Source organism: Grus americana, chromosome 7, assembly GCF_028858705.1.
Source record: "Grus americana isolate bGruAme1 chromosome 7, bGruAme1.mat, whole genome shotgun sequence".
Classification (NCBI taxonomy): domain Eukaryota; kingdom Metazoa; phylum Chordata; class Aves; order Gruiformes; family Gruidae; genus Grus; species Grus americana.
Window position 1 is genome coordinate 14,906,220 of NC_072858.1, and position 12,890 is coordinate 14,919,109.

The 12,890-nt window shown below is 50.1% G+C and overlaps 1 protein-coding gene across 2 annotated transcripts in view; it reads right to left on the reverse strand.

Annotated features, from left to right (window-relative positions):
- Nucleotides 1-1,669: 1,669 nt before the first annotated feature.
- SUFU (SUFU negative regulator of hedgehog signaling) overlaps nt 1,670-12,890 on the reverse strand; it is a 99,727-nt gene continuing 88,506 nt past the window's right edge. For both annotated transcript variants that reach the window (XM_054831434.1, XM_054831432.1), the window contains exons 11-12: nt 11,892-11,960; nt 1,670-8,692 (exon numbers count right to left, since the gene is read on the reverse strand). In XM_054831434.1, the coding sequence (XP_054687409.1) occupies nt 8,603-8,692; nt 11,892-11,960 (159 nt within the window). In that variant the 3' untranslated portion in view covers nt 1,670-8,602. The remainder of the gene's footprint in view (nt 8,693-11,891; nt 11,961-12,890) is intronic.

The window sequence follows — 12,890 nt, forward strand, 5'->3', positions numbered from 1 at the left end:
TTCCCTCTCCTGGCTTGGCATCTGTTCGCAGCCCTTCCATTATTAATTAGAGAAGCTGCCGGCATTATTAGCAACAAACCGCTCCTAATGAAGTTCAGAGCCGCAGATCCAGGAGGGGCTCCCAGACACCGCTTTTCAGAAACCTTAATTAAATTCACAGCCCGAAGGTGCTTTCAGCTGGGGTGGAGGCAGAACGGTGAGGCTGCCTGGGCTGAGCACAGCTGCACCAGTGGCAGGGCTCGGGGTGACACTGGGAGAGGGGCACCCTGCTGTGCCACAGTCCCTGGGGACACCCGCTCCCCTCTGGATTTGGGGCTGAACCAAGGGATCGGCTGGCATGTGCCCTTGCAAAAAGGAATACTGCCCGGCTGCCGCAGGCATGGTGAAAGTGGATCATTTAATTAATTAATTAAAGTAAGCGAGTGGCCCGGACTGTGTGAGCAGCGGGGTCCCTACTCAGTCCTGGCTCCGCTGTCCTTGATGGGATGTCCTAGCCGGGTGGCCCTTCACTTGCAAATGCTTCAAGGCCCAGGAAGGCGAGGGCCAGGAGGGGTCTGGGGACCAGCTGCAAGCAGCCCCTCACTGCCCCAAATCCCCTGCCCGGGCAAATAACCTCGCTGGGGCTCCTGGCTGACTGGCCGGTTTCCTCAGGTGAAACGATTAAAGCCAGCCAAGCTACAGCTGTGTTCCCTTTGGCACGTCTGGCAAGGCTTGCTCTGCAGCGGCGGCACTCGGAGATCCCACTGCTTTGCCTTGGGGCTGGGACAGTTCATGTCTGGATGCGGCTGTGGGAGAGGTTCTTTGGGAAAGGGTGGTTTTCACCCCAAACTTTAAAAGAAAATAAATCCTCTTGGAAACCCTTTCCTCCAATTGCTCCCTGTTCGATGCAGGGAGGGCTGAGTTTACACCTCTGGAGAGCAAGCACAAAATATGCCCCAAGCTGGATTTCGGCTCCCTGCACATCCTATCCCTTACCTGTCAGCCCTCCCCTGCGCGCAGTGATCTCCCCCTGCCCCAGATATTCCGCTCTTCCTCTCTCTCACCTTAAAAGAATTTATTATGAAGGAGTGTAAAAAAATTACTGCAAAATCGTTCTGTGTTACTGGGAAATCATTGCAACATTAGCTCAGTAATATTTTTTCATAAGTGTTTGCTGTGTCTCTTCTCCGACATACTCGGTCTCCACGCGCACGTCCACACCCCCGCGAATCCCGCCGAAGCCAAGAGGAGCTTGGCAGAGGATGGGAGCGTGGACCTGACCCAGCACTCACCCCAGCTCCCTCCTTCCCACGCTCACGGACAAGGTTGCCATCCTTCAGCTGGGCTGAGTCCTCGGACCCACAGGCAAGCGCTCCCCATCCTGGCTTGTCCGAACGGCACGGGGTGCTCAGGCTGCTCTGGCTCAAGGGGTTTCACCAGCAGATGCTCATGGAGGATCCTGCACTGGGATTGGCCGTTTTGCTGAGGATTTTTGGGAAAAGGAAGATCCCTTTCTCTCCCATGCCTGCACTCGGGAGGTCTGGGCAAGAGACCCCACTGACCCGGGGCCGGGGGGAGAACGTGCCGACGAGGAACAGCAGAGGAGAACGGGCTGCCAAGGCAGCCATGGGGCCGAGTGGGAGGCAGGCAGTCCCACCGAGTCGCCCGCAGAGAAGGACACCGACAATTCTGCAAATACGTTTAATGCACTTAGAATACACGGGAGGAAAAAAAAAGTTTAGTGATTCACAAAAATATTACAAAAAGTCACGTGCAGGCGAAACACACCCAGCACTGCAATAACAATGTAAGAATTTACATTAGAAACTAATATAAAATATTTAAAAACCTCTGCTAGTTTAGCTTTCCATTTGTTTTTTGTCTTTTATTAAAAAAAAGAGGAGGAGAGGGGGAAGAAAGGCCATCTACAAGGTACTGATACACCGGCTGCAGAAACGCGGGCTCCTTCCAGCCCCGTCGGTAGCATCCTTGGGCTCCTCGCTCGACGTGACCCCGCGCACGCAGACCGCACACACTCCCACACGCATACGGGTAGACTACAGAAAGGTTCACCTCCGGGCTGCGAGGGCAGCCCCGGCAGTCAGGGTTTGTTGTGGTCCTGGTCACCCCACATGTCCCCTGCCCTGGGAAGCTTGCCTGTGCTCTAGGTTTTGCAGAAACCATCCAGCACACAGAACAAATAGTGTCCCCAGCGAGCGGCAAAACCTCCATCGCTTTAAAAAACAGGAAAAAGCCAGCATGTCCAACCTGGGCTGGATGAGAGAAGGGTTTTGAATGATTAAACTTGGGTTTGGAGCGTGACCATGGCCAGACACGGAGCACCAGGACTGCAGGGCTGGATGGGTGCAAGGAGCATCCCAGCACAGGGGCCAGGGCATCAGTACAAGCCCCAGCGGGATGCCGTCTGCTTCCATGGGGCTGCAAATTGCCGCTTCGGGGAAAGCCAAAAGCCGAGAACAAAAGGGCCTGGAGCCCCCCAGCCCGTGATCAGTCACTGCTGGGACGACACCACCACTCACACCCGCCTCCCCTTCCTCTGCCCCCCACGGGTTTCGCAGCCCGCTTGCTGCCACAGGAGAAACGGTACGGGAGCTTTGTCGCCAGCACTGCAAAGTCCTTCTGCACCCATCCTGCCCGCGGCATTGTCAACACACACTGTGTTTATGTAGGACCTACCGCACACGGCGACAGCTCAGTCCCTCCCACCCTCACTGCTCGTGCAGCAGAGGGTTTCCGGAGCCGCACTTTCGCTGCAGTTGGGCCCCAGGGAAAGGAACAAAGGAGCCATTTTCATCTCCAGCCTCGCCGGGAGTGGAGGGAGAGGGCGAGAGAAAAGACCAGTGTTTGCAAAACACAACAATCGGCAGGAAATTTTCCTCTGGCTTTTCGAGGTTGGGGTTTTTTTCTCTCTCTTCCTCTTTTTAAAGAGGGGAGACACAGTGTCAGGACAGTTTAAAAACAACCAGGCACTGGCCAGCCACATCTGCCACGTGCAGCCCTTTCTGGGCTGATGTTCCTCTCCTGCTGTCGGGGCCCTGCGAGCTGAACGGTGAACGATGCCGTGGTCTTTCGGCGAGGGAAAGGGAAGGGGCTACCTTCACGGCAGACTAGAAATGATGTTTCTGAATTGATGTGCCGCTTATGATGATTTTATGGTCTGTCAGCGATTTTAGGGGAAACAGAATCATGGTAGAAATGAAGAGGTGGTGAAGCACGATACACGACAGGTTCACTGCCTGAGAGAGACAGGTTGACGCGGGGCTGGGTTTAAAACACATTTGCAACCTCAGGCTTATTCTCCATTTGAAATTTTGGACTCATGTCGAACACAAAGGTTTTTTTAAAAAAGAAAAGAGAACAAGCAGACACTAGACAACAGAAAAAATGTTATAAAAATAGTAGGTTGCTACAGAGCTCGTTAAAAACTGCCATGGTCCCAGAGACCTAAATTCAGCTTTAAAATCTTGGGAGGTGAACCCCACAGGCAAACATGCATTTTGAGATTGTTTTGGATACAGTTTGGCTGCTGTGCAGGCTGGCGTTTATCGATAGGGACAGATGCACAGAAAGGGATTCCTGGTTGCTCGACAATTCATCTGCCCTCGCAGCTTCACTCACAGGGAGAACTAAGGCACAATATAGACTCCATACGGAGGGCAGTCACGTAGAGGACCAAGTCCCCAGGAGGTGGAAGGGCTCTCATGGTGCTGGACCCGCTCCTCACCTGGCCATGACAGTGCAGGGGCTGGAGCCACAGGGTGCAAGGCCACACTCTGGGCTAGGGGAAAATTGGACACATGGGTCTAAGGGTTTCCTCTGGCCTGAAGATCTGCAGATCTCTTCTCCCCACCTGACATGATGCTGCCTTGCCGCATCCAGATACAAGCTGGCAAAGCAGGTCATGGACTCTAGATGCCTACCTAGGAGGAGGGAGTAGTCATCAGGACAGATAAACAGCCAAGTAGCCACGATCCCATGCCGACCTGTCGTCTAACCCAGCGTCCTGCGAAGCATGCAGTCAGCCAAACATTTTCCAGTGAAGCATCTGAGAAAGGTTTTTGTGAGGAGCTGGGGGAACATTTGATGAAGGGAACGGACGGTGGGTGAGCAACAAAGCTTGCTCGTGACCAGCCTGGAGGTTCTCACCAGCTCATGCTCCACTCCCCACTAATTAAAATAACAAATGAGACTGAAACAGCCACGTTGCCGCTCCCCATCTTTGCCTCAACCTCAGATGCAGCTAACACAGCCGTTTGCAGTCTGCACCATCAGCGGTGGGTACAGGCCAGAGTGTGAACACGCAGTGAGATGTGTGTGGCTGGCTGCTTGCACCCACGCAGGACCTCAGTGGGTCCTCGCATGGAAATGAGGACTTGCCTGCAGGGACCCCATGCTGTGCCGAGGCCCTGATGATTCTCACTTTGGTTTCTAGCTTCCCTGCACCCCCGTTAGCTCCCCTTGCAGTGCCTGTGGTGCATAAGGACTGCGCTGCCTTGAACAAGCCTGAGCTGTGGGTGCAGGAGGGAGGCTGATAACCTGCTCCCCAACCATGCAACCTCTCCCCAGCAATCTGCCCCCTCCAAGCCAAGCATCGCTTTCAACTCGTTTTTTTTTTTAAAAAGCTACACCCCCTAAATATTTCTCCTGGTCACAGATGAAAAACAACACAACCCCACTTCTTCAAAGACCATTTTGATGACCCGATGGTGTCATTTCAAAAGCCATCCAAGAGCAACTGAGTATTTGAAGTGAAGAGCTTCAGAATATAATTTCAAATCACTGTTGGCAAATCTATGTACAGTAAAACCAATATATCACCATCCTCAAAGACATTACACACAGCAGGCACCACCTATCTAAGCCACTGAAAATATCACTGCAGGTCACACCAGCTACAAGATTGACTGCTCTGCCTAGATCGTATCCCACATACTTTAATATTGAAACTATACATTCCTTCTCCTGTTTTTAATCACGACTTGAGAGAGAGAGTAGTACTGGTTTTTAGGACTTCTCTCATTTCTGAACTGCTGTCACATATTGGATTTTCAAGGCATTGCGGGTCTGCCATAAGGCTCTTCATCTTTGGAAATACCCCTATCAACCTGCATTGCAAGATTTCTCCAGGAGGGAGAAAACCCGTACTCGCTGCCTCTAAGCTGCGTTCATGTCCACCCAGATTGCTATCTTTAGCCAACACAAGCCTCACAGGTTTTGGTTTCATACAATCCTGCTTCAGACCTTCTACACAATCTAGAAAAAATCAGCACCAGTGGACCTACCATCTCAGCAGGTTTGGGCTAGAAAAATACTGTGGCATTTATTAACACCAATGCATTTCCCTTTTTCAAACTACTTGCTCACTAAAATACAAAGATTTCTTTTCCATTTCCTTCACACACAGGCATGTCCTCTTTCCCCAAGATGAAAATATCCAAACTCGAGATCTCATTTACTTGCCAATGAGTAAGCCTTTGGCACGGTTGCAAACTCGATGTGAATCAGGGGAGGGGAGGTCCTGTGGGTGCACAGCTCTTCATGATACTAACACGCAACTTTCTTAGATAACTGTTGAGAGGCAGCGACACGACCTTGGAGCTTAAGGGCTGACTTTCACCAGTTTCTCTCTCATAGTTGGTTTAACAATAAGACAGAGATTTCTATTTTAGCAGTTATTTGTCTAATATTTTTCCCCTTAACTAAATAGGAAGATTTCATTTCCTTCCCTTCAAACCTTCCCCTCAATTGTTATCTGGCTACCAGCAAAGATCTGTGAGAAAGTGTCTCAGAAATAGACATTTCTGGCATGCCACCTGTTCATAACTCAAATACACAGAACTATATATAAATACATGACACGGAACAAAAATACACACACACAAGGATACTGGGTGGATTTTCAAATGCATTCAGTGTGCTCCCTCTGAAGTCAATGAAAACCCAACCAGAGCGTCTGATGAGAGTAAATACGGTGAGGAAAACATACACATAAGAAAGGCAGAACTGGAGCACAAGCCAGCTCGGAGGAGGTGCCTTCCCTGCATACAGCACCGCATCCCTGCTGCAAAGGCTCAAAGAGTTCATAGGGCAGGAGGTCCTAAGCTTTCCAGATGTGTGTCAGAGCCCAGAGAGGGTCTGATGGACTTCTCTCTGCCCTGTGCTGATCTCTGCAGGAACAGCAACAATTGACCTTCCAAATGTCCCTTCTCCACTAAGATGTGGATTTTAAGCTCCTTTTAATGAGAGCTAGCATCTGGAAACAAGGAAGAGCAGCCAGCATTGTGGCAACGGGCCAGCTCTGCTGCAGGCACCCCCAGCAAGCTCATACAAGAGCAGTCCATGGGCTACTGTTGGCGGATGGCTTTGGGACAAAACTGTAGTTGCTGCCTTTGCCTTTTTCCCCGACTGCCACAATCATCTGTTTGTTCATTATCTTGCGATGGGACACTTGGGCACGTCATTTTTGAAGCCGGACTGGTACATTTTCATGCCACGTTCTCGCCCACGCTGTCCCCTGCATATACATCTACAGCACAGAAGGGATGCTTAGTACTAACCAGGACAATGAAAACTGGCCAAGAGATCCCACGGATGAATGCAGCCCGCCACAGCACAGAAATCGCTCTGGCTGGCACAAGCAGATATCTGAAAGTTTGTTCTTCCGCAGCAGGATTTTAAGATGATCCTCTGAGTTCAGACAAAATGACAAACTCATTTACATGTAAATTGCTTTCGTAGCTTTGCAGAAAGGAAGGTTCTGCCGAGCAGTGTTGGACCCTGCATTTGGCCTGCCTTAAATTATAATATAACAACAATTATAATAATACAAATACTACTTTGTACACAAAGCACGCCCTCCCCTGCAAACCCTGGCATGCTTCGGTAGGTCCTACAGCCCTCTAGTCAATAATCACCCTCTCTGCACAGAGAGACATTGAGTGACTTGCCTGAGGCCACAGAGGAATTCTGCTGCAAGTCCAATGAAAGCTTTGTGGCTCCTAGCTCTGCTTCTTGACCAACATTAACCAGCCTCAAATATATGCAAAAAACATCAAAGCTGACTGTGCCAGGAAGAAATTAAATCAGAAAACAAACAGAAAACCAACCCTGGGGTACTGTGAGGCCTCCTGGACTTTGCTGTTTGATCAGGGGAGCTAAGTGTTAAAAGCTTTTGTTATACTTGTATTACGATCACACAGCAATTGCGCATAAATTGCCAAGTTAGCTTACAGGCAGAAAGGGGTGGAAGGAAAGCTGCACCTCCCCTGACAAGGAGCGAAGAGTTGTCACCAAAAGACAATGGGCAGAGGAAGGCAGAGGAATACGTATCAGAAACCTGCTGTGGTTTGCTGCACAGGTATCCACTGGGGCCAGCATCTCGATGCAGACACACAACCTGACCCTGCAGAGACCATCTCCTCCGCACACCGTGTTTTGCTCTGAGGAGGAAGCCACAGGGACCCAGAGAGAGGGTCTTTTCAAACTGATTTTGATGCTTTACAGTTCAAATCTATCTAAAAAGAAGGATGTCAGCAACAAGAGCCAGCACAGTGAGGCTAGAGGGAAAAATGAAGCTGCACTAGGGCACAACCCTGCTGGAACAGGGAGAATGGTTGGCTCTATTGAGGCTGAGTCTCCTCTCTGCTACGCCAGGGCAGTTGAGATCTCCATTTCATATGCTTTCAAGCGGCCCTCTGGATCCTGCAGAGCTGCTGAAGTTGTTCCTGTGAACAAATGGTCCTTTCTAGCTTCTCAAATTCGGTACAATAGCAAGGAAAAAATACTTGACAGTATCTCTTTAAAGATAAACACACTGTAAACAGGAGATCTCCCCCGCCCCGGTAGCTTTCTTCCTCCTGCTTGTGCAAAACCAGAGGTTGCGACCTTCCCTGGGGTTCAGGCACAAGGACAGGATGCGCGAGAATAAAGTTGCCTCTGTTTGCAGCGATACCATAGCTAATAGCACCAAGACCAACACTTAAAACATGCCTAATTTGAGGGCAGGGAGGATCTGGGTTTGTTTTTCTTGACTGAACTAGAAAGTTCATCTTTAAATCTGTTCAGCTTCAAGCATGTGAGCTTTTGGCCTCCTTTAAACAGGGGAAATACCATTCTGTTTCTGAAAAGAAAAAAAAATAGCACATGGAAGAACAGTTCTGCAGTCAGTAAAAGTTTGGCTAACAAAAGGACTCCAGAGTCACGTAAAGAACATTTAATCCATGGATTATAGGCTCGCACCTGGCAGAAATGCATGTGTAAATACAGGCGTGCAGAGCGTCTACACCCTGGACTAAGGCAGAGGGGAGTTCTGTAGCTAGGAGAGAGAAAGGATTCTTACTACTAATTTTCATAGTTAAATATTTCTCACTCGCACTCACACATACGCAGGCTGTTCCCAGAGAGCTCAGCCTTGGGAAGGATAAAGGAAAGGGCTCAGTTCGGTCTGGGCTGGTGCTGAGTAGCTCCTCTTCTGTTTGCAGTGGTTGTGCAGTAAACTCTTTTATTTGCAGGCAGAGTTTTTACTGCATTAATTATCCTGTGAGTCACTGGGTAATGGACAGTAACTTGGCTCTCCCAGTTGTTAGAAGGGTGTAATTCAGCTCTAATGCAGCGGGTTGTCGAACACAGCATCTGGCAAGATGGAAACTTTCAGTTTCTTTTCAGGCCAGCTGTACTCCTTTGGAAGTTTAAACTGTAAGACAGTAAAGAGAACCAGTTAATGTATATCGCTGCAACCTAACCCATGGAAAAAACCCAAAATCATTGCAAAGGCAGGCAGTCCCATGTTGTTATTATTTTTTAAAACAAGAGGCCACTAAGAAAACATTTCCCCATCAGTATGTTTTGGACAGCAGTGGACATTAGATAATGTGGCCTGTGCCTCAGCTGCCAAAGTAAAGTTCTGAGATTTCAGCCCAAGCACTGTTTATTTCATCAGACAGGTTCTGGAGGGTTTCTGCCCCCATCACCATTTCCCCTCCCCTCTCTCTCTGAAAATTCACAGCACAAGGATCTCCCCCTGCACCTGACCATGTCCCTTTTCTTTCACCTACCCCAGCCCCCGCAGCCCCCAGTTTGCTGTAGAGACTTATGGCAGCTTTAAAACTCTTGCTTGTACAGGGTGGGATGCACGTGAGCTAGTGCGGCTCTGCAAATGGCCATCACCTCTGGGAGGGCAAACTGTGCTGCCCTGGCTGGGGAGATCCAGCGTGCCTGAACAGCATTTCTGCTCCAGCCCTACCCACTGCTGGTACAAAGGCTTTGCAGAGTGGCCGTACAATGCCCCGTACTCACACAGGCACTCAGCTGCTCAGGCTGTTTTGCAAACATTGATTGAAGCACAGGGAATGGAGATTTTTTGCCCCAGTCTGGTTTACACAGCACTGTCTCTGGCCATTGTTTCCCAAACAAGGCAAGTGCACCAGTCCTGTCCTGACGTTGCTCCAGGGCACCCCGCCTTAGGCTGGGAAGTCACCCCAGCATCTCTGATCCCAACCATGACTGTGTGGGGACAGGGATCCAAGGTCCACCAACCCCTCTCACAACCACCTTTGCCCAGGGCCCATGCATTCACACAGATCTCTCAAAAACAGCTCTGTGGGGGTGGGGGGTGGGAAGTGGGGGGTGCAATCTCTTAGGCTACAGATCTGCCCCACAGCTGAATGGCAACCAGTTCTGGACAAGCATTTCACGTAATCCCGGTGCCCAGCCTGAGGGTCCAAAATGTGGGGGACAGCTCTGGAAGCCAGGATGATTTTGTTTTTAAAACTCTGCTGCACCCACAGTGTAGCACCGCCTGACACTGTGATAGTCCCTGACACCCCGATGGGACTCCCAGGAAGGAATCTCGCCAGGATCCCACACCATCGGCAACAATCTGACCTGGAGGCAGCTAATTCAGAATGGTTACAGATACAGTGGTCCTCTCCTAGGAGAGTCCTCAGACCAAGGCCAGCAGTGCCATAAGCTTCCCAGGGGCTACGTAAATTAGAGAGTTGGTGCAAGGGGACAGTGACCTGCGAATCATCCATCTTTATCCAATTACTTGTCTTTCTTCCCATAAGCACACGTGCTCAGTGGCAGGTTCCTGGTAAAGGAGATCCCCTCCAGCTGCCTGCTCCACAGCAAGGGTGGCTCTAACATGAATTTGCTCCTGACCTTGCTCCCTTTGCAGCTGTGTACGAGGGTGACCTGCAGTTGGTACCCACTGACCTTAGTATTGCCAGGCTGGTGGTTCAGAGCCTGACCCATGATCTGGGGGCATGGCAGGAAGATCCTTCAGGATAGCGGCTAACATAAAATTCCACTCCTTCTCCTCTAAGAAACATAAACAGCCCAAGTCCCACTTATGGTTGCTTTTTTTTTTAAACTCAAGCCCTGTGTATAACTTTCACCATATAATCTAGTGGCCCTACACTGCCCAGGGGATTCTTCTGAGTTCAATGTCTGGGGTATGTGAAAAACATGCTAAAGATACTCAAATCATTTAACTTCATTTCACTTAACAGAGGTGGCTCTTTATGCAGCAAAGGAAAGACTCTCCTTGCAGTGCTTCATTCTAGCACATGAATATCATCAGCAACAGCCAGGACTGCTGAGGAACGCCTTCAGTTGGCCCAAAATGGGATCCTGCAAGTTACAAATCCTTGGAGGAATCTGGATGCTGAAAGATCACATTTCATCTCAAGTATTTTCCTTTTTATAAACAGGAGTGGTTCCAAAGCAATCCTCTTGGAGAAGTCATCCTTTGCATTTGTTTGTTTTTCACTTTTTAATTTAGCAAAGTCACAGTAACTCGGAAACGAGCGCCCAGTCGCTGTGCCAGGAGCTGCCATGCCCATTGCCTCTGCCTCTCAGTGGAGAGCAAAGGAACAGGAGCCATCCAAGGCCTTAACTAAAGGGCCTTCAAACCAAAATGCTCCTGGGCTTCCATGTCACTAGCAAAAATGAGCTTTGGATTAGGTTTAACTGGATAAAAGCTGGCCTGAAAGTCACTGCACAGCCAGCAGTGTGCTCCCCTTGCTCACAGGGTGAAGAACACCCTGGCATTAAATCAACTCTGGATTAAACAATTAGAGCCCTGAGATTTTCCTGGGGGGGAGGGGAGCAGGGCGAGGGATGGGAGGGCTGCTCTACAAGCCAAGGAAAGTTTCTTTAGAGTCTGCAGGGAGCTGTAAAAAATGGGATTAAAAATATTACATGTCATTTCTGCCACTGCTCTTTGAAGTCAAGCAGAATATTTATATGGCATGCATGGGAGACAGGGTGTTAAATGTTCCCCAGGAAGAGATCACATGGCAGAGGGAAGTTTAGCACCGCACAGCAAAGCTTTATAAAGCTCCCTTGGCTGCTGCTATAACGCTTCCAGGCTGGTGATGGTCCTCTGCACACCGTGCAGGGGCAGCAGGTGAAGGCCAAGCAGCAGATGTGAAAAAGCCCCCGTCTGCTCTCCAAATCCCAAAAAAATGAGGCCCCTTCAACAGATTGTTCAGCAGTATATGTGCTGCCACTGCTTTCAGCCTTTCTGAAAGTGGGGAAGGTGATGTGCCTGGAGCTGCTGCTGAGGACACTACGCACGGCATGGGGGAAACCCCGTCACCTGGCCCAGGGGCTGCACCGCTTTGATTTGGGGTGCTCAGATACTGTGTTGGGAAAGATGCTGGTGAAAAGGAAATGCAGAGTCTCTCTTAATACCTATCCCTGCCCTGTATTTCTTGCAAACCCTTCTCTCAGTGCCTTAGTTCACAGCAGATGTGAAGATTTAGCAAGGCCTCAAGTCTACGGGGCAGGGCTGCAGCCTGCGAGCTGAGGGGAGGATCAAAAACAAGCTGCAGGACGGGCTGAGCTCTCTGGGACAGTACATGGGAGATAGGGGAATGACGCAGCCTTACTTCCTCTGGAGAATTCAGATCTTCTAAATCTTCCAGCATTCTCTCTACGAACTCTTCGGTCAATAGAATCTGCAAAGGAAATACAGTAGTTTATGCCTTTATGCTCCTAGTTTTAGCTAATTGCCAAGAAACAGAATGACTTCTGCAGAGAGCAGACTGTACCAGCTCACGCCTTCCCCCATGTCCTTCTTTCCCACAATACAAAGGTTTGAGGGCAAGGAGCTCCTAACTTTGCCTCCCACCCCAACCACTGCAAAAAATGTTAAAATTATACAGCAGTCTTTTTTGACCCTCAATTATCTTCCTCAGTCTAAAATTAGAGGCTCAGCTTCAGACAGACAGAGTGGGGAAGAAGGAAAAGGGGTCAAGATAACAACTGTTGGAGAGACAGTGGGAGACAGAGCCGCTTTCATCTGACCCATTGAAGTTAAGCTCACGGTTTAATCAGGAAACAGCAGCACAGAGAGAGCCTGAGACCCATACAGAGCCAGTGCTCTGGGCACGGGGAGGGCTCTGACCCGAATGCAGCACATCGTTCAGATGAACCAGATGCTGGGTCTGGGAGGTGCTCCCAGAGGTGCCTGCACTAGGCACCTCCATGCTGTATCTCACGTGCCCATCTCGCGCGCCTGTGCTGGGAAAGCTTTTGGCTCATCTCAAGGCCAGGTTCACAAGCACAAAATGGTCCAGGATAGCAGCTGCCAATGGGTCAAAATCCCTGGCTGAGGGCCACAACCCTGGCTCCATGGAGCCCCCCAAGTCACACAAACCAGAGACACTGGGGGGAAACCAGCCCTGGGAATTCAAGGGGAGGCACTCCCACCCTCTTTAAAAAAGCACATGGTAGCCAAAAGCAAACACGTCCTGCCTCTCTTCACAACAGCCGTAAAGACCAGAGCTCCAGGCAGGCCAGCTGGCTTGGCACAGGAGCAGAGACGGCAGTGCGGGACCAGGCAAACATCCCCACACGGTGAGGGGGCGTTGGAGCGGCATTCCTGG